Genomic DNA, 25,428 nt, shown 5'->3' with positions numbered 1-25,428 from the left:
ATGAGGTTCGGAAAGAAGGGCAAGTTGAGCCCTAGGTATATCGGACCCTTTGAAATTCTTGAAAGGGTGGGTGAAGTAGCCTACAGGCTTGCATTACCACCTAGTTTATCATCAGTCCATTCGGTGTTCCATGTGTCTATGCTCCAAAAATATCATGGTGATCCGTCCCATGTGTTAAATTTCAGCTCAGTCCAATTAGACAAAGATTTGACTTATGAGGAGAAGTCGGTTGCTATTCTAGCCCGACATGTCCGACAGTTGAGGTCTAAGAGTTATCCGATAGTTCGGGTGCAATGGAGAGGTCAGCTGGTAGAGGCATCTACCTGGGAGTCCGAGTCGGACATGCGGAGTAAATATCCACACATATTCACCAGCTCAGGTACTTTTTCTAACTCCGTTCGAGGACGAACATTTGTTTTAGAGCTGGAAAATGTGATGACCCAAAATGTCATCTTTAAATTTAATAAGTAATTATGTGTTCTAAGACCTCGAAAAGCACTATTTATCACTCATCGACTTACGTGCACAGTCCGTACAATTTTTCGAAAAGTGTTTATGTGAAAAATGGATTAAAATGTGAAATAGAGCTTTAAAACTCAACTGAGTTGACTTTGATCAACATTTTGAACAAATGGACTCGGATTAGTGTTTTGATAATTCCAGTAGGTCTGTATCGTGATTTGGGACTTGGGCTTATGCCCAGAATCGAATTCCGAGGTCCATAGCCCGAGATATGAAATTTTGATGAAAAATTAAAAGTTTGAAAGCTTAATGATTTTTAAGAAGTTACTGATGTTGGATTTATTGACACCAGGTCCATATTTTAGTTCCGGATCCCTGTATAGGTCAACTATAATATTTATAACTTGTCTGCCAAATTTGGTGAGAATCGGAGTTGATTTGACGTGATTCAGACGTCCGGTTGTGAAAATATAAGTTTTAAAGTTTTTTTTGAAAATCTCGTTCGATTTGGGGTTCAATTTGTAGTTCTAGGTGTTATTTTGGCAATTTTATCACGTGAGCAAGTTCGTATAATGTTTTAGGACTTGTGGGCATGTTTGGTTTGGAGCCCCGAGGGCTCGGGTGAGTTTCGGATGCTCAACGGGCCATTTTGGCAGATTTCTAGTGTTTTGTTGCAGAATTTTTACTCATCGCGTGAAGTCGTTCGCGATCGTGTAAGGCAAACAGAGAGGTCAGCCAAAGTTGCTCTTCGCGTTCGCGAATTTGAGGATGCGATCGCGTATGGTGTGAAGTGGTGCTTCGCGAACGCGTGGACAAGGTCGCGTTCGCGTAGAGTTAAAGAGGCTAAATCTGAGCAACGCGCTTACTCATCCCGATCGCGTGTAATGACCCGGACGGTCGTTTTGAGTATTACCACCCTGCTTCCCTATTTGTTGCTCAAATTATACTTTACAGTTGTTGTGTGACTTGCCGGGGTAATTGGTTCGGGTCTGGTGAGGTTTTGGAATGAATTGGAACACTTAGTTCCAAGGTTTAAAGCTTAAGTTAAAATAGTGACCGAATGTCGACTTATGTGTAAACGACCTCGGATTCGAATTTTGATAATTTCAATAGCTCCGTATGGTGATTTTGGACTTAGGAGCATGTTCGGAAAATTATTTGGAGGTCCGTAGTGGAATTAGGCTTGAAATTTTGAAAGATGAATTTTTGGAAAGTTTGACCGAGGGGTTGACTTTTTGATATCGGGGTCAGAATCTAATTATGGAAATTGGAATAGGTCAATAATGTGAAATGTGACTTGTGTGCAAAGTTTGAAGTCATTCCGGATTGATTTGATGTGTTTTGGCACAAGACGTAGAATTTGAAAGTTCAAAGTTCATAGATTTTTGATTTGAGGTGCAATTCGTCATTTTGATGTTGGTTGATATGATTTGAGGCATCGAGTAGGTCCGTGTTATGTTATGAAACTTGTTGGTATGTTCGGACGGGGTCCCGAGGGGCTCGGGTGAGTTTTGGATGGTTAACGGATCAAATTCGGACTTAGAAGAAATATGAAAAATTTATGTCTTCTGGTGTGATCGCACCTGCGAGGAATTGGCCGTAGGTGCGGTGCCGCAGATGTGGCCCTTTTTACGAAGAAGCGGAGCTGGGCTAGCCTGGGCAAGGAGCAGGTGCGAGGGAGTTAACCGCATCTGCGAGCTCACAGGTGCGAGCGAGGCTCCGTAGATGCGGAGTTGAGGGAGAGGCAGGTCCGCAGGTGCGAAATTTGAGCGCAAAAGTGCGATCGCAGAAGCGATTATGGCTGGCCAAGCTGTTCTCGTAGATGCGAGATTTTTCCCGCAGAAGCAAAGGTCGTAGATGCAACCCCTTGCCCGCAGATGTGGAAATCTCTGGGACAGAACCTTAAATTCGAGAGTTCAATATTTTCACCCATTTTTTGGATTTTGGAGCTCGAGTTGGGCGATTTTGGAGAGGAAAGTTTCCACACAACTTGGGGTAAGTGTTCTTAACTCCCTTGTGATTATATTCCATGAATTAATCTTCACTTTTAGTGTAATATTATTGAATCTTCAAGAGAAATAGAAGGAAATTTCTATAATGTAACAAAACAAAATTTTCAAGTTTGAATACTGATATGGAGTCGAATTTGAGTAAAATTAGTATGGTTGAACTAATAATTGGATGAGTTCTCGTATTTTGTGAGTTTCGTCGGATTTTGAGACATGGGCCCCACAAGTGATTTTTGGGGGCGTAATTTCGGATTTTGTGGAAAATATTAGTATTTTAATATGGAATTAATTCCTATAATTTGTGTGGACTGAATCAAATTAATTGTGGTAGATTCGAGCCATTCGGGATTTGATACGCACATAATGGAATTTCTGGAGCATTGTTTAGCTTGCTCAACATTGGATTCGGCTTGTTCAAGGTAAGCAACTTTTCTAATCTTGGAGTTGAGGGTATGAACCCTGAATATATGTATTCCGTGAATTATTGGGAGGTGACGCACATGCTAGGTGACAGGAGTGTGGGCGTGCACTATAGAAATTGTGACATAATTGTTTATGTGGAATTTTGTAGTTAAATGATATTGGCATTTTCCATGCGGTTTTATGAGTTAACGAAATTGAGCTGAAAAACATATTAAAAATTATGTTGAGGCTATGTGCAAGTATTTTGGGACCCACAGAGGTCATATTATTGTTAATTATTTGTTTTAAATTGAAAATTCGTACTTAGTCATATTCATTTCATTACATATCATTTCTCAATCTCTCTTGTTATTCATTGATACATCATATCATCATTTTTGGGCTATTCTCATGACATTGTGAGCCCATGAGAAAGAGACTGGAGAGATTGATGACTGAGGAAGGCCGTGGGCCTGATTGTGAGGATAATTTGGGATCGAGCTGCACGTCGTAGCGGGCCATGTTGGCTTTATATATATTATTACTTTTATATGGATTGGGGCTGCCCGCCTGCAACATGCCTTATTGGCTTATTATGGCACGTGAGTTGGCCGTGCGGATCTAGCTATTATTATAGCACGTGAGTTGGCCGTGCGGATCCAGATATTATTATAGTACGTGAGTTGTCCATCCAGCACGTGAATTGTCCGTGCAGATTATAGAGTTTGGGCTGAAGGAGCCCCTCCGGAGTCTGTACACACCCCTAGTGAGTGCAAGTACCTATTGAGTGCGAGTGCCGAGTGTCGAGTGCTGAGTGACTGGGAGACATGCGTTATTGTGAGGTATGCCCGAGTGGCATGAGTGACTGTGAGGCATGCCCGAGAGGCATGAGTGACTATGAGGTTTTCCCGAGGGGCTGTATATAAGTGATGTTCTGCCCGAGCGGCTGTTTATGATTTTATCACTGAGTTGTATCGCATTGGCATGCACACATGACATACAAGCATATAGATATATTTTCCTCATGATGTACAACATCACATCATTCATGATTTCTCACACATTTTGACAGATGAGCATAGTGATGCATTTGTTTTACACGAGTTATCCGGAAGGAAAATGAAACATCTTATTTATTATTGAAAAGATTTTGGGAGAAATTTATTATTTTCAAACTATTCAAATTTTTGGCAACTTCGGCAAACAATTTGGGTTTTCACTGGTGTATTTGAAAGGAAGAACTATTATTTTTGAAATCATGATTTGGTTGAGCATTTTATCTCTGAGTTACTTCTGGTATTATTTGCTTTATGTTGTTATGGACTGTTGTGGACTATTAGTTATGGACCCGACCTTGGTGGAAGCTCGTCACTACTTTCAACCTACGGCTAGGTTTGATACTTAGTCAGTACATGAGGTCGGTTGTACTGATACTACACTTATGCACATTGCGTGCAGATATTGGCTGTTGTTGTTGTTGTGCTCGTCGGTTGCGAGATTTAAAGATGTACCTGCGTTCCTGTTGTAACTGCCTCTTGTTCATGGCAGCCTTAGATTTATAAAATCTCTGTTTATGTATTATTCAAATAGACTATGTATTTATTTCATTTTCGCTTTGTATACTCTATTCTTAGAAGCTCATAATTTATACTATCGGTTCTTGGGGGATGTATGAGAGTAAGATTTTTATTCACTTAAATTGCTTTAATAATTGTTATTAGGATTGGATACTTGAAAATTGGCTTAGGGTTAGGTGCCATCACGACTAGTTAGATTTTTGGGTTGTGACAAGGTGGTATCAGAGCTCTAGGTTCATAGGTTCTACAAGTCATGAGTAAGTGTCTAGTAGAGTCTTGCGGATCGGTATGATGACATCCATACCTATCTTCGAGAGGCTACAGGGCATTTAGGAGATATACTTCCCATCTTTCGTTCCTTATCGTGCGAGATTGATTCAGCTTGAGACATAAACTCTTTCAATTCCTTCCACGTATTCGTATGCGCACATGAGCGCTCGGTATCAGCTATGCATCGTCAGTTTGTGATTCTATGAACAAAGTTTGAGATGAGTATTCTATGTTTTGGTGATGTGCCAGTCTGGAGGACTTGAGGCCGGGTTTAGACCGCAGCTTAAGCTCGGTAGCTTCAGTTGTAACTCGTATAATTGGACTTATATGTCCGGTAATGACCCTACAATGGAATTTGTGGATCGATGAGCGGTGTAATGGCGGTGTGATGGGTATGATGTAACCGCGGGATGTGTTAAGACGATTGGAATATGACGAGAAGTGTTTCCTTGAAATATAAAGGAAAGGCCATTGGGTGCTTGAATTTCGATTTGATGTGACGAATAGTCTCGAGTAATGAATGTTTTGAAGGATATTTCACATTGTCAAATTTTGGGACAGACCAAACTCTCATGTCTGGTTAATGAGTTTGGACTCATATAGACTAAGTGATTGCATAGTAATTGTGACTACGAAAGAGTATAACAAGATACCAGTTTGAGGCTAAGCAGGTGGGTTATCCCCTGCGGAGTAATCTACGTAGGTGTATTCCTTATGATGTGAGTAGAGAGTGTATTTTCTGCCGACGGGGTGTATGGGTGGAGATTTGAATCTGAATCTGGTTGAGAAAGTTGACTTGTGTGTTAAGAGAATGAATACAAGCTTAACGGATGATTGAAGTATTTTTATGGTTGGCGTTGTATGAACTTGGGAAGAAGTTTTGTTGGACTGACTGTGGCATTATGGCAGTAAGAGAGTATTGGCATTGTGAGTTATGAAATGTTTTAATCTATGACTTTGAGCCAAGTCGGGAAGTCTGTTATTGACAATTTGATTTCATGGTTAGGTGTTAAATTTTAATTTTGGTCTGAGGCATACTTGTGGATTAGCTATTACTTGCAGAAGTTGAGATCGAGGATGACTCGAATAAAGAAATTCCTGGTTAAGGATTATATTGCACGTATGATTATATGAAATTCGTGGGATGAGTGAGTTGTTATTGGTGAATGATGTAGTGCGCACGGAGTATGAATTTGATATGTGGTGTTAAAGTAGAGTTACTTCTTTGAGTGTTGTGGTGCTAATGGGGCACATGTATTTTGGCTCATTTGGGCGGTGAAATTAGATTTGAGCAAAGTGGGTGACTCCCGAGAAAATTTCATTGGGTTTGAGAATTATATATAGCAATTGAGAATGTTTCTGGACTTGTGTATGGATAAAATCCGAGATTTACGTTTGATGGTGCCTGGACTTGCGGAAATTCTATATGACTATGGATTCTACATTTTTGTATAAGGAAGGTAAGAAGAACAATTTTAAATTCATATAAGGTATTCTCAGAGTGAGTTTTATAGTTGTGATATTTTTTAAGGTGCTTAAGAAGAATGCAATTGCTTATGGGTCGTAGGGCGTTGTGGTTCTATGCTAGGTTTGTGGGGTGAGTTGTGGCTAAAGATCGTGGCGTTTTAGCAAGGAGAAGTATTAATCTGAAGACAGATTCGGAAGAAACTCGGAGAAAATAAGACAAACGGGTAGTAGGTTGGATCAGTATGGTAATGCATATGATCGGTTCTTTGGGTGCTTATGATGTGGGGGTTTTCTACAGGTGCTTTATGGCAATACACCTGGGCTTGGCGACCTGCGTGACTTGGTTAATTTAGAGAGATTCAACTCTGATGGCCTGATTATGTGCAAATGGATTCCAAAGCATTCTCGAGGTTTTCTACCACGGTTTGAGATGGGTATTTTCCTACCGGCATGAGGAGCATGTTGAGTATTGTGATTTTATACCGGATGGGAACAAATAGAAGGCTTTTGGCTGATCAGATATGTATTTTACATGTGACTCAGAATGATCATGAGGTTCTCGTATTTTTCAAATGATGGCATGATAGATGAAGTGTGTTGTGTGGGATTAAGGTTGGTGTGTGCAAGGTCACGATTTAGCTTTGAAAGGGAGGTCATAAATTCTTGGAGGGCAGGAATAGTTTTCGATGATTAGATGAATGCTATAACTATTTGGTATTGCATGAGTAGAGTGTACATTTCAGAAGGCGCACTATGTTTTGAATTATGGATATTTCATAGGTATTGCGGCACTCTCCTGGTTGATCGACTGTTGATTTTAAGACGCTGCTAAGTGGCACGAAAGAATGGGAGAAATATTCCTCGTGGGATGATCGTGTATGAGAAATGTGTTAAACATTCGGGCGGTGGAGACTGGGAGTTGTCAGGAGCAGATTGTTTCATGGCGATGGACTGTGAGGTCGTGGCCGAAGCTAGCCAAATGATAGTATGTATTATTATTCAGTCGTTGTGAACTTTCGGAGGGTTATTTGTCTATTTGTGGGTGACCAGAGTTGATTTGGGGGTCCATTGGTAGGCCCAATTAAGATGTGTATTCTATACCGAGTCGGAATGGTTGGATCCATACTGCTATTGTTGAGGGATGTGTCATCAGGTTGATGTTGAACTTATTTGTGTTCTGAAATGATCTGTGAGTTACTCCTTTATGCTACGAGGAGTTGTGATTCATTGGTTATGTGCGTAGATGGTGCTGTTCTATTTGAGCCTTATAGCGGAATTTGAGCGTGATGAGTATTTGGGTATTGCATGATCAATTGCGTAATGGTTATGTTCTTTCAGGTTTTGTGTAGCATTTTTGTCATTTCCTCTCCGTGGTTATTAATTTTGAGTGGGGTGGCTCGAGGTATATATTATGGACAAACGTTTGGATGGGGTCACGCATTGCAGCGGAGTTATGTTAATGTATGAACCTTGTGTTAGGATCGGGTGATGGTTCTACGGTGTATGATGGATTTTCAGCATTTTGTTGTGGTGATACTTGTTAATTTGGCGGGACAGTTCTCTCATTTGAGTCATTTTTCCATGACTGAGTACATTTGAATTATTGCGTATTGGTGCACGGATGGCACGGGTTGTGGCTCTGAGTTATATTGGTGCGGCATGTGTGTGGAATAATTGTGTTTAGTAATATAAGGTCATTGGACCTAGAATGTGTACTATCAGGTTTGATTACGGTATGTTCAGGAGTATAATATTGAAAGTCGGCTCAGAAAGTGATTATGGTTCTTGTTGGGGCGAGAGAGCTCCGTGACTTGTTGATCTGGTAAGTGGTCATGAAATTTTGCGTGTTTCTTTTATTATCAACAATGTGAGAAGGTTTTGGGATGAGGTTTGGTTCGATAGGGGTGTAATACTAGTATGTGGTTGGTTTTGGAGTAGTCACTGTGATTAGGAATGGTGCTACGAGCATGCGAGTTGTGTAATATGTTTAGTTGATAATATCTGTGGTTATGGTTATGGCTTGATACAGCTGTTCAAACTCATACAGTGTGTAAATGTAAGATTCGTGTCTTGAAAAGAATTTTCTAAAGGTTGGAAATTAAACTCCAAGGTTTTTGGGCTAAGGTTAAATTAATAATTTTTAGTTGTATTGTGTTGTCAAGCTTATATGGAATAGGGTGACATGGGTTCACCCCCGGGTACCTATGTGGTAAGATGAAAAAGTAATTTGATGGCTTGGAAACAACTCTTCGCACGTTCGAGGACGAACGTATGTTTAAGTGGGGGAGAATATAACGACCCGATCGGTTGTTTTGAGTATTACAACCCTCCTTCCCCATTTTATGCTCAAATTATACTTTACAGTTATTGTGTGACTTGCCGGTGTAATTGGTTCGGGTCCGGTGAGGTTTTGGAATGAATTGGAACCCTTAGTTTCAAGGTTTAAAGCTTAAGTTAAAATAATGACCGGATGTCGACTTATGTGTAAACGACCTCAGATTCAAATTTTGATAATTCCAATAGCTCCGTATGATGATTTTGGACTTAGGAGCGTGTTCGGAAAATTATTTGGAGGCCCGTAGTGGAATTAGGCTTGAAATACCGAAAGATGAATTTTTGGAAAGTTTGACCGGGGGGTTGACTTTTTGATATCGGAGTCGGAATCCGATTCTGGAAATTGGAATAGGTCCGTAATGTGAAATGTGACTTGTGTGCAAAATTTGAAGTCATTCCGAATTGATTTGATGTATTTTGGCACAAGACGTAGAATTTGAAAGTTCAAAGTTCATAGATTTTTGATTTGAGGTGCGATTCATCGTTTTGATGTTGGTTGATATGATTTGAGTCCTCAAGTAGGTCCGTGTTATGTTATGGAACTTGTTGGTATGTTCGGACGGGGTCCCGAGGGGCTCGAGTGAGTTTCAGATGGTTAACGGATCAAATTCGGACTTAGAAGACATATGGAAAATTTATGTCTTCTAGTGTGATCGCACCTGCGAGGAATTGGCCGCAGGTGCGGTGCCGCATATGTGGCCCTTTTTACGAAGAAGCGGAGCTGGGCTAGCATGGGGCAGGGCGCATGTGCGAGGGAGTTAACTGCATCTGCGAGCCCGCAGGTGCGAGTGAGGCCTCGCAGATGCGGAGTTGAGGGAGAGGCAGGTACGCAGGTGCGAACCTTTGAGCGCAGAAGCGCGACCGCAGGTTCGGTCCTTGGTATCGCAGAAGCGATTATGGCTGGCCAAGATGTTCTCGTAGATGCGAGATTTTTCCCGTAGAAGCGAAGGTCGCAGATGCGACCCCTTGGCCGCAGATGTGGAAATCGCTGGGACAGAACCTTAAATTCGAGGGTTCGACATTTTCACTCATTTTTTGGATTTTGGAGCTCGAGTTGGGCGATTTTGGAGAGGAAATTTTCCACACAACTTGGAAAAAGTATTCTTAACTCCCTTGTGATTATATTCCATGAATTAATCTTCATTTTTTGTGTAATATTATTGAATCTTCAAGAGAAATAGAAGGAAATTTCTATAATGTCACAAAATGAATTTTTCAAGTTTGAATACCGATTTGGAGTCGGATTTGAGTAAAATTAGTATGGTTGAACTTGTAATTGGATGGGTTGTCGTATTTTGTGAGTTTCGTCGGATTTTGAGACGTGGTCCCCATAAGTGATTTTTGGGGCGTAATTTCACATTTTGTGGAAAATATTAGCATTTTGATATGGAATTAATTCCTATAAATTGTGTGGACTGAATCAAATTAATTGTGGTAGATTCGAGATGTTCGGGAGTTGATACGTGCATGATGGAATTTCTGGAGCATTGTTTAACTTGCTCGATATTGGATTCGGCTTGTTCAAGATAAGCAACTCTTCTAATCTTGAAGTTGAGGGTATGAACCCTCAGTATATGTATTTCGTGAATTGTTGGGAGGTGACGCACATGCTAGGTGACGGGCATGTGAGCGTGCACTATAGAAATTGTGACATAATTATTTCTGTGGAATTTTGTAGTTAAATGATATTGGCATTTTTCATGCGGTTTTTTGAGTGAAAGAAATTGAACTGAAAGGCATATTAAAAATTATGTTGAGGCTATGTGCAAGTATTTTGGGAGCCACAGAGGTCATATTGTTGTTAATTATTTGTTTTAAATTGAAAATTCGTACTCAGTCATATTCATTTCATTACATATCATTTCTCAGTCTCTCTTGTTATTCATTGATACATCATATCATCATTTTTTGGCTATTCTCATGACATTGTGAGCCCATGAGAAAGAGACTGGAGAGATTGATGACTGAGGAAGGCCGAGGGCCTGATTGTGAGGATATTTTGGGATCGAGCTGCACGCCGCAGCAGGCCATGTTGGCTTTATATATATTATTACTATTATATGGATCGGGGCTGCCCACCTGCAACAGGCCTTATTAGCTTATTATGGCATGTGAGTTGGCCGTGCAGATCCAAATATTATTATAGCATGGGAGTTGTCTGTGCAACATGTGAGTTGACCGTGCGGATCCAGATATTATTATAGTACGTGAGTTGTCCGTGCAGCACGTAAATTGTCCATGCAGATTAAAGAGCTTGGGCTGAAGGAGCCCCTCCGGAGTCTGTACACACCCCTAGTGAGTGCAAGTACCTATTGAGTGCGAGTGACGAGTGTCGAGTGCTGAGTGACTGGGAGACATGAGTTATTGTGAGGTATGCCCGAGTGGCATGAGTGACTGTGAGGTATGCCCGAGAGGCATGAGTGACTGTGAGGTTTTCCCGAGGGGCTGTATATGAGTGATGTTTTGCCCGGGGGGCTGTTTATGATTTTATCACTGAGTTGCATCGCATTGGCATGCACACATGACATACATGCATAGAGATATATTTTCCTCATGATATACAACATCACATCATTCATGATTTCTCACACATTTTGACAGATGAGCATAGTGATGCATTTGTTTTACACGGGTTATCCGGAAGGAAAATAAAATATCTTATTTATTATTGAAAAGATTTTGGGAGAAATTTATTATTTTCAAACTATTCAAATTTTTGGCAACTTCGGCAGACAATTTGAGTTTTCACTGATGTATTTGAAAAGAAGAACTATTATTTTTGAAATCATGATTTGGTTGAGCATTTTATCTCTGAGTTACTTCTGGTATTATTTGCTTTATGTTGTTATGGACTGTTGTGGACTATTAGTTATGGACCCGACCTTGGTGGAAGCTCGTCACTACTTTCAACCTACGGCTAGGTTTGTTACTTACTTAGTACAAGGGGTCAGTTGTACTGATACTACACTTATGCACATTGCGTGCAGATGTTGGCTGTTGTTGTTGCTGTGCTCGATGGTTGCAAGATTTGAAGATGTACCTGCGTTCTGTAACTGCCTCTTGTTCATGGCAGCCTTAGATTTATAAAAGCTCTGTTTATGTATTATTCAAATAGACTATGTATTTATTTCATTTCCGCTTTGTATACTTTATTCTTAGAAGTTCATAATTTTTACTACCGGTTCTTGGGGAATGTATGAGATTAAGATTTTTATTTACTTAAATTGCTTTAATAATTATTATTGGAATTGGATAATTAAAAATTGGCTTACCTAGCGGGTTGGGTTAGGTACCATCACGACTAGTTGAATTTTTGGGTCGTGACATCGCGTGAGGTCATTTGCGATCACGTAAGTCTGTGAGTCAAAGCATCGCGTTCGCGTGGCGTTCTACGCGTTCGCGCAGAGTAAATTTCTGGGGCAGTAAAGTAGAGCTTCGCGATCAAGAGGCTATTCATGCGATCGCGATTAAGAAAAACCGGGCAGCCAAAAATGTGCTTCGCGATCGCGTAGGGTAAAATTTGGGCAAACAGAACTTAAGTTCTGGAAAATGGGATTCGTGCCATTTTCAACCCTTTTCCATTTTTGAGCTCGGGTAAGGCGATCTTTGGGCAATGTTCACGGAAAAATATTGGGGTAAGTGTTCCTTATCCTATATTGATTATATTTCATGATTCCATACTCATTTACATCATGAATCCGTGAATTTATGAAAGAAAAATCAGATTTTTATAAAATCTTCCAAAAATAAAAATTTAAAATTTGAAGGTCCATTTGACATCGAATTGGATAATGTTTGTACGGTTGAACTCGTAGCGGAACGGGTGTTCGGATTTCGTGAGTTTTTTCGGGATTTGAGACGTGGGTCCCACTGTCAAATATTTAAATGAATTTAGGATTTTTTCAGAAAAATTAGTAAATTCATATGGAATTAATTCCTATGATTCGTATTGAGTATATCGAATTGTTTGTGAATAGATTTGACGCTTTTGGAGACAAATTCAAAAGGAAAGGCTGTGGTCGAATAAATTATTGGAATTTACAAAGCGAGGTAAGTGTCGTGGTTAACCTTGACTTGAGGGAATAGAACCCTTAAACTATTTGTTATGTTAAATGCATGTGAACGACGTATAGGCGAGGTGGCGAGTGTCTATACGTCGTCAAATTAATTGTTTGCATAATTACTTGAAAAATCATAAATCATTTTAAATCATGAATTAATTATTATAATAATTGTTTCTCTCCTATTCTTTGTCAAATTTTAATTCTTGAACTCCTGCATTAATTGTTACATGCTATTTGAATTATGTGTCTTAATTGTTATTTGACATTTAGCATATTAAATATTAAACTGCCTATTTTCTCCCTGATTTTTATAATAACTTGCTATTTGTCATTATTTATTTCATAATTATTGTATGCTTGTTGTCTGATAATTTTATATTAATTGTTGCATTTATTGGGGAAATTTCTTCTATAAGAATTGATAAATGAATATATTGGAGGAGCGGGTTGCACGCCGCAATAGAATTGATTGAAATGAACATATTGGGGGATCGGGTTGCACGCCGCAACAAACCTATTAAAAAGTAAATATTGGGGGATCGGATTGCACGCCGCAATAGACTTATTTAAAAGTCAGTATATACTTGATTGAAATAATTATATGAAAGGATTGAAAATGAATATATTGTGGAAGCGGTTTGCACGCTATAACGGAAATTGGTTAAAATAATAATGGATTATGACTGATGAGTTGGATTCAATTATTATAAATGAGTTACCTGATTTATTTTTATTATTTGTTGTTATTACTAATATTGTGTACATGTTAAGGTAAGTGACCCGCCTTAGCCTAGCCACTACTTCGTCGAGGTTAGGCTCAACACTTACCAGTACATGGGGTCGGTTGTACTGATACTACATTCTGCACTTCTTATGCAGATTTCTGAGTTGGTCCCAGCGGCGTATCATAGACTTGTTCGGATTTCAGCTACTCAGAAGAGACTTGAGGTATAACTGCACGGCGTCCGCAGTTCTGAAGTCCCCGTCTACAGTACTTTAGCTGTGTGTTTATTTTCAGACAACTTTATTTTATTCAGACCCTTATTTGTATTATTTTAGAAGCTCGTGCACTGGTGACACAAATTCTGGGATGATATTTAGACACCGTCGTTTTTATGAATTATTCACTACATTTCAGACTTTACTTCCGCATTTGTTCTTTGTTATTATTAAATTTAAAAATTGTTTTAAAAATGGATAATATTATTCTAACATTGGCTTGCCTAACAAGTGAAATGTTATGCGCCATCACAGTCCGAAGGTGGGAATTTCGGGTCGTGACACTTTTTCAAATTTTACAACTGTATCTAACATTGTATATGTGGAGTTCCATCTTGTTTCAACATCAAGACTCACAAGGCCATGAGTATCTATCTTAGCTTTCTGAACAAATGACTTGAAAGAAGCAAACCTTGAAGGAGAAGACCTAACATATTTCACTGCATTTCTTACACGAGTAATAGGATCAATTTGTTCATCTAACCCATATTTTACAATCAAGTTCAAAATATGAGCATTTCATCTAACATGCAAAAACTCATTTCCAGGTATTACCCATTTCCAATCATCAATACGCAACTTCAAATGCTTAATGGCAACATCATTAGCACTTGCATTATCCAAGGTCACTGTAAACAAGTTCTCAATGCCCCAACCAAATAAACATGCTTCAATTCCCTTAGCAATAGTCTCACCTTTGTGATCCGGTGTTGAAAAAAAGTTCAAATTTTTCCTTTATAGATTCCATTGATCATCTATCCAATGTGCAGTGACAACCACATAAGTTAACTTTTGGAGTGATGCCCATGTATCACTAGTGAGACATGCACGTTGGTTCTTAATAAGATTTTTAAATTTTTCCTTCTCTTCCTGATAAATCCTCAAACAATGTCTAACAACAGTTACACGAGAAGGTAATTCAAAATTAGGTAAGGCTTTAGCCATTAATTTCTTAAATCCTTCTCCCTCAACAACTCTAAAAGATTGCTCATCAAGAATTACAAATTCGGCAATCGCCCTCCTAATGTCATCCACATTATACACTACCCTTTCAGTAGCATCCGAACCACCTTCTAGCCAACCTTCTTTGATAGGGTCTAATCTTGATTGTCTCTTATCAATGACGCTAAAGGGAGATTTGTGACATGTTTAAATGCGACCATAACATAGCAGTCCTATTCTTGCTACCTGCAGCAAATGTTTTAGGACAATAATTACATTTTGCCTTACATTTACCTCATTTAGCAATAAATTTGGAGAAGTGATTCCAAATCTCGGACGTCTCTCTGCCACTATTTCTAGATTTAGAATTTTCTGATGGAGTCGTTCTTTTTTGCTTTTTAGGAGGAGTGCGTCGATGAGGAGTATCTTTACTTTGTTGTTGAGCTGCCAGTGGCGAAAGATTATTGACAATCACCTCCGCATCTCTTCTAGAAGTTGTAGTTTTCATTCGGAGAAAGAGTTCCTGCAAATAGAACATATTCAGTTACTATTTAACTCTCTTAAAATAAAAGAACGATGGGATGCAAGCTATGATGAAATTAAACTTCTCTATACTCAATATCTTTTTAAGTAACAGTATAGAGAACTCAAGTTAATCATCTAAGATAAACAAAATGAACAAATGAATTCGACAATAGGGAGGAATACAACAGATTTACAAAAAAACTCACTATCGGAAAAAAAAAACTCTTAATTAATTGGGAAAAAGCAAAGCGTATGTATGCAGCTAAAAGAAAATATGTAAAATGAGAAAGGGAAGAGCCTTATCGATGAGAGCAAAAGAGAGTTGATAGGGTTTGAGCTAATTGAGGGTTTTGGAATGGAACATGGGGTTTCTTGCCTTTGAAAAATAGGCTAAATAGTTTCAATTGTTTTAGTGTTTTAGAACTAGTTTAGGACTAGTCTAGTTCTGGTTTAAGACTAGTCTAGTTCTGGTTTAGGACTAGTTTTTGGTTTGGGCTCAATTATTCTTTTATGGGCCAGACAAAAAAATACATTTATATGGGCTATAAAACCAATTTAATTATGCTAAATATAGAAATTATAAAAAAAATTAAGAAATATTTATAACTTACATTCTAATAAATATTTTTAGCTATCTAATGTATAAAATATGTATATATGTAAAGTCAGGTTAGTTTGGTTTCGGTTTGAATTTTTTTAGTTAATACCAAACCAAACCTATTATGGTCGGGTTTTATTTTTCAATACCAAACCAAGTCAAACCAAACCGCTAGTCGGATTTTTTTTCCGGATTGACTCGGATTATCGAGTTGGTGCGAATTATCGATTTTGTTCGTACACCCCTACCCTATTACTGACAAGGCGAATCCAATTGCAAAAGGGGGCAAATGTTGACCAATTTACTGATGCATCAATTGATTTGAAATCTATCACTCCCTCATTTCACATCAAAATATGCAATTCCCATATTCTTGGTAATACGTTCATGTCAAATTGTAATACACGTGTTCAGTTTAATATGCGATTACAATAGATTACATAACTTCCTACTATAAGCGACTCTTTAGAGAAATTATATTTTTAAAAATATAAGAATGATAAATGATCAACTATAACCGATTAAACTAAATTTATTGTGTGTACTTTTTCTAATACATATACATTACACACACATACCTTCCCGTACTTAAGAATCTCTTAGGCAATAAATATTTGCACTTAATAATGCTTAAGTTAAAAAGAAAAGAAAAGAACAGAAAAGAAGAAACAAATACTTGTAAATATTAGACCAAGGGACCAATGACTTTTTTTTCTCGGATAGTTAAACTTAAAAAAACAAGATTCATAGAGAGGTGCATTGGTTCATTCGACCTGTTCATACTTAACTATAGGTTTTAGATTCAAATTGAGAAAATACATTTTTTGAACACCTATCCAATACGAATACAAATTATTCAAAATAATTGAATTAAAGTACCAAATGATTAAATGTGAAAAAAGAAAGAACATACAAATAAATTGGAAGCGCCGTTAGCGGGTACAATTCGGGCGAAGCCCAAATAGAAAAAAGAGTGGATAGAGCTGAAGAAACAAAAGGATGACAGTAGCTCAAAGTCTCTCCTCCTCCATTCTTCTGCCGCTGCTTTCCCCTGCACCGCCGGTTCACTGTTTCGCTCGTTCCCAACTTTCCGATTGTAACTTCTCCTCCTCAAATCTTCAGTCATTTGCCTTTTCCTCTAACAAATTTTCAAAACGTTCAAGGACAAGTACTATACTTCGTGGAATCAATTCCAATGACCCAAAAGAAGACTCAGCGTTCTTCGACGAGAACGGCGTCGTGGAGGATATGGACAGTTATCTCAATTATCTATCCCTAGAGTATGATTCTGTCTGGGACACCAAACCCTCTTGGTAATTTTTCACAATTACATTTACCTTTGTCTAATTCGTTGTTTCACCATTTCTTCGTGATTTTTAACTTTAATTTTGTTGGAATGTGTGACTCAAACCTAGAGTTTCTCTATTAAACTTTGAACCTTAATGAAGAAGCGAGCCTTAATTGAGCCTTTGACTACAAGTCAACAATGCAATTGAACATGGAACCTTTTGCTGTTTGTTACAACAAGAATTAGATTTTATATTCAACCTTTACTAATTCCAATGTAAATGGTGTATGATCAAACTTCTCTGGTAAATTTTGAGTGATCTTTTCATGGTAGGTGCCAACCTTGGACAATAACACTCACTGGAGCAGTGATAATTAGCTTGAGCTGGCTGATTCTACACTCGGCTGTAGCCACTGCAGTAGTGATGACTATAATTGGGGCATGGTGGTATATCTTTCTTTATTCTTACCCCAAGGTAAACCTGTTTTAGTTTGTATTATCTAATACTGGATTTGACTAACTCGATGTTGCTTTGACCAATTTCTTTCTGATAAAATGTACATCTAAATTTGCTTAATTCATTAATGCTTTTGCTCTAGCCAGTGCTCCATACTTGGAAGCTACTGAGAACAAGGGTTATTTAGTGCAATCATCTCTGTATTTCCCAATTGCACAAGCAATTTTAATGGTACAATGAGCCCGACTCCCTAATATTGCTCTTCTTGTGGACTAAAATATGATATCATATTTGGTTCTTTCACATTTCTCTACACCTATCTGAAGGATTTTGCATAAGTCTGAGATGCTTGGGCATCAATTTTCTGTTGGGCGGAGCAGGTTGGGGATGATTGTTTGCGGCAATGCATGCACATGTTATACCCGTTGTTGCTTTGATCTATATGTTTATCATTCGGTCAGTGTTTAGCATGTGATGGCGAATTAAATTTATTTGAACAGACTACAATGGATCAATCTCACACTATCCATGATACCTCTAAATTATTACTTTTGCACTTAAGAATTGTGTAGAATCACCTCGCCTTCTTAAATGGATAGCTGGAGGTGTCATTTAGTTTTTAATTGCAGTCAACACATTAGCTGTAGACCCTAACCAAGATCATTAATTTTCTGCAGTCATATTCAGAGATGATTGCGGAGAGAAGAAAGAGGGTGACAAACGGTCTAGAAGATACATATGGAGTGAGAAAAGGTCAGTAATGCAAGGGACACAACTGAGGAGCAATATGGACGTTGATTCATCTTGCAGTATTTGCATTTCTAAACTGTGAGTCACATGACACAATGGGGAGATCAATGTTCATTACAATAACTCAACCTTTTGCCCTTGCTGTAAATGTTATCAGACCCTGTAGGACTCCTCATATGAATGAAACAAGATCATTCTTCTATTCATATATTTTAACCTCCATGAAATGCTTCTCCACTGGCACCATCTAGTTTCTCACATATAAAGAAGAAATACAATAGCCAGCTTTTTTTTTTTATTAAAGTAAAATTGTCTTGCATCAACTTCCAGAGTATGAGATAACTGGACCATTCAAACACACAAGACTCACTGCCATGATAACACTGCCATCTGTTACACCCCTCCAAAACAACCAGGTTATGCAAAGTAGCTAATACAAGCGAATGTCCTTGGACAAAACCTACAAGTTAAGTACACCATATGAAACAGCTGGAAAAATCTTGAACGATATACAGAAATGATACTATAGAATTGACATACAGATAATCCATCTTTTTGATACTGTAAAATTATTATGCTTACACATAAAGAAGAATAACCGAATGGATGATTTTTTCCATTACCATTCAACTAAATCTACGAGGTAAAGGCTGCACTCAATGTTGGGAAAAGCCAAAGGTAATAAGTGAAAAACTACACAAATGAAATGATTTAAGCACCAGAAGAATCAAATGAAAGTTGTTTCTTGTTACTAAAAAATTCATATGTTAATGAAGATTCTAATGCAAAGTCAATATCAATCATAAGTGCAATGATTTGTGTATTTGTAGGATAGAAGGAGCTAACCTATATACATTAGTATAGGAGCTAACCTATATACACAGTCGAGGACATTCATTAGTCTTGTACCCAAACCCTCACTGTCCTGTCATTATCTAATCCAGCTGAGACAATCATGTTTTCTGTGGGATGGCAAGTTACCGAAATGACGGTATCAGTATGTCCTTCAAGTTTCTGCAGCAAATTTTTCCCTTGCAAATCCCAGATATAGACACATCGGTCCTCTGAGCCGCTTACAATATACTTCCCATTCGTGACGGAAAACGTTGAAGTTATGCAGTACACTCTGTTCACATGGCCTGCATAAACCTTTAAGAATTTCCCAGTAGAATAGTTCCATAGCTTCTGTACTCGGGGACAATGAAAAAGAAAGCCCAAGTTACAAGTCAGACATGCAAGGGAAGTTTACATAATTGAATCAAGTCGAATTGTCTGTGCTTAAAAGGAAATTATATCACGAAATGGTGCTCCAAAAGGTTTAGTAACACTAGCAACAACACCTCAATCCCAAACTAGTTAAGGCGAGCTATATGAATGCTCTATAGCTATTTCACTTTTATCCGAATCCAGTTTATTGCAAAACTTGTAAATAATTTGTCTGTCTTTAAGGCATTAGAGGTTATCTAAGGTTCTCTAGATCTCACGCTTATCCTTATTCAAACTTGATGTAAGCGTTAACACTAGCAACTAGGCTACTTATAGAAACAACTAAGCCTTAATTCCAACTAATTGGTAGAAATTCTTCGACCTGTTGTTCAACTTCCTATCAATAACATCACAGAAAACATTTCCGTTGAGCCCTAGAAACCAAGTCAAATGAACAAAGACGCCAACTTTATCAGCTCACAACCTAGATAGTATTACCTGCTAATCTCTCTATTTAAATGAAAGCAGAAATCCATTAAAGGTAAAGTCATAAACAGACTCGAAATCATAGTACTCCCTCTGTTCATGTGAAGGTGTTTGAATGAGTATAGAGTTTAAGAAATAAAGGAAGACGTTTGAAACTTATGGTTTAAAACAAATCACATCTCATACCGACTAAAAAGGAAAGGAGGACGGAGGGAGGAGTAAGAAGAACTTGGAAATAATGCTTGAATACTTACAAGATTATCCTCAAGGGTGGCAACAAGAATAAACTTGCCGTTAGGGGAGAACTTGGTGAAGGAAACAGCTGGAACTTTATCATCAATAAGAGTCTTAAGGCACACCCCAGAAGCCATATCCCAAATCTTACATGACCCATCATGACTCCCCGAAACAATCAACGATCCATCCCTGTTAAAATGGACCGACGTAACCGGCATCGAATGAGCCCGAATCACGTGATTGGACTTGCCCGTTTTCACATCCCAGACCCGAATAGTCTCATCAAACGAACCCGAAACTATGAGATTCGACTGTGGGTTGAAATTAACGCAGAAGACGAAGCCGGTGTGTCCACGTAGGGTTTTGACGCATTCGGCGGCGCGTGCATCCCAAATACGGAGCGTGCGGTCGTCGGATGCGGAACAAATGTAACTGGAATCGGATGACCATGCTAGGTCGGAAACGCCTTCGGAGTGGCCGACGAGACGGGAGAGCTGTGTTAGGGTTTGTGTGGACCAGACGATTAGGGTTTTGTCCAGGGAGGCGGAGGCGAAGAGCTGGCCGTTGTTGGAAAACTTCACGCAAGAGACGGCGAGTGTGTGGCCCGTCAGAACTTTTTTCTGTCGGTACGGTTGGTACGGCGGCGGCTGGTTGTTGTTGTTCGACATTGGAATTCTGGCCGCGGCACCACTATGCTACCCCCTGCCCTCCTTTTATACTATCTTCGTTTTGCTTTCTGAGAATGTTCTCAGACAGTCTTGAAAGTAGAGGGTGTCAATGGATAAACCGACTCAACTTTTTTAGGTTTCTTTTAATCAAAATGGTTGGTAAATTTTTTATTTTATGAAAATAAATTAAAAAATTATCGAATCGTACCGAATAAATTTATATATGAAAAATATATTTATATATTAAGTTTAAAAATAATAAAATATTAAATTTTTTATGGGTCTTGGAATTATAAAAACAGTTACAAGCCAACAATTAATTAAACTCAAAATCCTAATTCCCAAACCTATTATACTACTCCTATTGAAACTAAATTATTTTCATCATATTCACTAGCAAGACACAAGTTATTGTAGCGATTATGAGTAGCAAACCACGATGTATTAAATATTTTTCCTTTCATATAATTTAAATTTATCTTTTTGAATATTTAATCTTCTATAGATTTTATTCTTGAGTCCCAGTCCCAGCTTGGTTAATATCTTTCCACTCGTGTAATTTATATTTTTTATATTAATTTGCTTAGTTTCTTTTACACTGTTATATAATAGTTGATGGATCTATACTCTAGTCATCTTTCATATTTTCTTAATTTATCGCCCTTTAAAATATAAAAATGTCTAGAAAGTTTTGCTAAGTCCTATAAAAATACATATGTTATTGCATTCTACTTTTATTAGTGACTTTTACATAAAAATTTAAAAAAATATCGAAAATTAACTGAACCGTACAGATAGCGAAGAGAAACCGATATGATTGGGACGGTTTCAAAAAGTCTAATTTTGGTTATATATAATAGAGTAATCGAAAAATTGGTATGATATACATTTTATAAAATAACCGATCGAACCGAACAATTGACCCCTGGTTGAGAGTATGAAATGGGTGCACGAAATTTAAAGCTTTGACTAATATATATTTAACGGGGCAAAAGGATATAATTAGCAGCAAAGATATATTTTCATGTTCCTTCAATATTTTCACGGTCTGTGTATAATAAATACTAACGAAATAATTAACTAAATGTTCATAGTATGTAATCTATCTATATTTATTTATTTATAAAGTGAAAGTTAGAAGACCAGAATACCCAAAAGTTAAATGATTGTTTTACCCTTCACATAAAAATTAATCTATTAAATATAGGCATTAAATGTATAACTTTTGTACACTAAAATTTAGTGACTAAACCAATAGTTATGTGTGCACTCTTCCATCTTCTATTAAATATATATATTAGCTGTTAACAACACTATCCCGGGCTCTTTCATTATCTATCAATTATACAAATTTAACTTAATATGTATCCGTTTGTTTTTTACATTTTTCAACAATAATAACATTTATTTATGTATGCCTTTTAACTTCCTTTGTTTCAAATTATAATAGTCTACAATAATGTGTAACATCACTTGCGCCGGGAGAAATTTAAAAATAGCCAGATTTACAAGTGGTTATTCAAAAATAGCCACAGTTTCAAAAGTAATAGAAATTTAACCATTTTTCATGTAAAGATAAATCTGAACAAAAATACTGTTCAAAATCCGAAAAATACTCCAGCATAATATACTGAAATTCTAGTATAATATACTGGAGTTCCCGCATAAATATACTGAAGTTCCAGTATATTATACTAGAGTTCCAGCAAAGTATACCGGTCCAATATATTATGCTGGAAGTTCATATACAAGTGTTCGAATCTCCAGTATATTATGCTGGAAGTTCATACACATGTGTACCGAACTCCAATATATTATGCTGGACCGGACTCTGTTGCAGCAAAATAATGGCTATTTTTCAATGACTTGGAAAATGCTGGCTATTTTTGAATGACCAGTCCTAAAACTGGCTAACTAATAATTGAAAAATAGTCAGCGTTTGCAAAGTCATTGAAAAATAGCCACTATTTTACTGCAACACGGACCGGTCCAACATAATATACCGAAGATTGGTGCACCTGTGAATGAACTTCTAGCATATTATGCTGGAACTCCAACACGCAAAAAGTTCCAATATAATATACTGAATATTGGAGCACATGTATATTAACTTTCAGCATATTATGCTGGACCAGTATATTATACTAGAACTCCAGTATATTATGCTGGAATATTTTCCAGATTTTGAACAGTGTTTTCGTTTAGATTTATCTTTACATGAAAAGTGACTAAATTTCGATTACTTTTAGAACTGTGGCTATTTTTCAATTACCACTTGTAAATCTGGCTATTTTTGAATTCCTCCCCTCTTCTTTCTGACAATCTAATTATTAATCGGGAGTTTTTTTTCCTATATAAGAACATTGGTTATTTTATTTGATATATCTCATCCACTGTTTTAAAAGTAGTTTTCGGGGCGAAGTGTACCAAAAACGCCCCGGGGCGATGGTGTGGGGCGAAATTCTCAAGAGGCGTATGCCCAATAATTTGGGGCGTATGCTCGGGCGGGGCGTTCGGGGTGTACGCCCGGACATTCGAGGCGCGTTTTTTTTAGTAAGGAGTAAGCCGAGAGACTTTTTCAAATTAAAACAAAATTTATTGAATAAGTCCTTTATATAATACCCAAATTCTCAAAAGTCAGTTTGGTAATTACTCAAAATGTTTAAAAAGGAACTCAAAAGTATTAAATTTAAAAGTTAAGACCTTTTTAATTGATTGAAGCCTTAATTCATGGTCTTTCCCAATTTTTTATCTTGTTCGCTAGTCTGCTAATATCTCCCAAAAATAACGAATATTTAATTTTTTTTACAAATACAAAAAGAACTACATTCTCCTTCATAGCAACAAGTTTAAGTTCAAATTGTAGGTCAATCATCTTTTTTGTTTCTCCATATAGAAAACTTTATTCTTTTAGACTCAAATTACTTGTGCTTGTAAGTAGCGTATAATAGATTGTTTTGATTAGTTTTTTTTTTGTGGGGATGAAGCATATATATATCTCACATATTTATAATTTTCTTCAATTTTTATGCAATTTTACCTATTTATAAATATTTACTATCATTATATTATTTTATAAAATATTAAAAATTAAATACTTATGGGGCTTACGTCCCGTGCCTCGAGGCTTACGCCTCGTTGAGGCATATGTAAAACGTCTCGCCTTATGCCCACGCCTTTTAAAACACTCTCATCCCATCTGCAACACACAATCAATTTGTAGTGTCAAAGTAGGTAAATTTATTTCTTTTTTCTATTTCTCTTTGTGACGACTGCAGTAATAAGTTGCTCCTTGTCATATACTGTCTTCGTTCACTTTTACCGGTCCACTATATTAAAAATATATTTTCACTTTTACTTGTCCACCATACTAAATCAAGAGAAAGACAATATTTTTTTTTTCGTTTTACCCTTATCATTAACTACTTATTCCTCAATTCATTTTCCAAATTACTTGAAAATACTATCATTATTATGAGTAAAATTATAAAATACATACTTTTTTTAAAAGGAAATACAAAGACAAAAAGTAGACAACTAAAAGTGAACGGAGGGAGGATAACTTTCGAGAGTTGTTATTATGAAACTTTACATCAAATCGATAAATTATTTTCCACCTTGGAATTTGAAAGTTGAATTGTCTAACATTATTTATGATTTACAACTTTTGCAACAATGTTGCACAAATGTTCGATTCCATAGTTATTTTCCAATTCTTTTCTTTTTACTGTTGTTGGTATTAAGTTTGGCTTCAATTCTGCATAATAAATTTTAATTTTTTATTTTATTTCTCCAAACTATGTATACTAGCAACTCTTAAAGTTGAAAAACTACTTGGAATAAATAATAAATTGCGAATTTTATTGTCTCCATTATGTGATGCTTTGAGAGATTATTTCTTAACCTGCAGTAATTGTAGTATCAAACTCATGTCAAAATATTTTTCATTGTTGGCTTATATTTTTCCGCAACATGTTTGTTCACATGAACAACAATGTTTTACTTTCAAGAATGATATTAATGGCCACAACAAAAGTTCAGGATACGATAAATATCAGAATGGTATATACCAACAACATCGTTTATAAAACAATATTAGCTAGGTGAGATACAATCATATCACATGTTTGTACCAAATAATATTAGAATTAATTTCACTACACGTTGTGCCTAAGTAATTAAAATTTTCAACTTCATATGTTCAAACGATGCCTAATCATTTTACGCTCAGGAATCAAGTCGGCCTAATTGGTTCACTGTTCATTAATTTGAACTTGCATTTTTTCCTCCAAATTTAGTGTAACTTATCACACATATATTATAATATTAGTTATATTAATTGAAAATGTCAGTATTAGTTAGTGTGCTATACACGTGCAATGCACGTATCGAGAAACTAGTTTAAGAGAAAAGGTATAAGTACCCCTTGAATTAAGGTCGGATTTTCAATTTTTAAATTTCTTTTTTTAAAACTTCGTGCTCAATCAAAACTTCAAATGAAATAAAATAGAATAATTATCTGGCATAATTTATTTGTATTAGGACCAACTTCGGTTCGGTATCTTGCATCACAATCCAATCTTTAGCGGCCTTCATAAGACAAAATCTAGAGATTATAGATTTTGTATTAGGACCAACTTCAGTTCGGTATTTCGTGTCACCATCTAATCTTTAATGGTCTTCATAA

General features: G+C 37.0%; 2 protein-coding genes and 1 long non-coding RNA gene across 4 annotated transcripts; 2 read left to right on the top strand and 1 right to left on the bottom strand.

The window, feature by feature from the left end:
- Positions 1-16,614: 16,614 nt before the first annotated feature.
- On the top strand, positions 16,615-18,354 carry LOC104094663 (uncharacterized). Its single transcript, XM_009600639.4, has 3 exons — positions 16,615-16,962; positions 17,271-17,412; positions 18,072-18,354. The coding sequence occupies exons 1-3, from the start codon at positions 16,649-16,651 to the stop codon at positions 18,153-18,155; spliced, it is 540 nt and encodes a 179-aa protein (XP_009598934.1). The 5' UTR covers positions 16,615-16,648; the 3' UTR covers positions 18,156-18,354.
- LOC104094652 (COMPASS-like H3K4 histone methylase component WDR5B) lies at positions 18,171-20,847 on the bottom strand. Of its 2 annotated transcripts, none has more exons than XR_685964.4 (3): positions 20,091-20,847; positions 18,991-19,329; positions 18,171-18,604 (listed from the first exon to the last, which is right to left on the bottom strand). XR_685964.4 is itself a non-coding variant. In XM_009600624.4 (3 exons), the coding sequence occupies exons 1-2, from the start codon at positions 20,739-20,741 to the stop codon at positions 19,042-19,044; spliced, it is 939 nt and encodes a 312-aa protein (XP_009598919.1). In that variant the 5' UTR covers positions 20,742-20,846; the 3' UTR covers positions 18,171-18,604; positions 19,017-19,041. The 2 variants fall into 2 exon arrangements, 1 of the variants encoding a protein (XP_009598919.1); XM_009600624.4 differs by having other exon boundaries at positions 19,017-19,329; positions 20,091-20,846.
- Positions 20,702-21,738, top strand: LOC138900968 (uncharacterized). Its single transcript, XR_011412377.1, has 2 exons — positions 20,702-20,837; positions 21,676-21,738. It is a non-coding gene; the product is annotated as an uncharacterized lncRNA (long non-coding RNA).
- The last annotated feature ends 3,690 nt before the right edge of the window (positions 21,739-25,428 follow it).

Source organism: Nicotiana tomentosiformis, chromosome 1 (assembly GCF_000390325.3).
Source record: "Nicotiana tomentosiformis chromosome 1, ASM39032v3, whole genome shotgun sequence".
NCBI lineage: Eukaryota > Viridiplantae > Streptophyta > Magnoliopsida > Solanales > Solanaceae > Nicotiana > Nicotiana tomentosiformis.
This window is presented reverse-complemented; position numbering and strand designations above follow the sequence as displayed.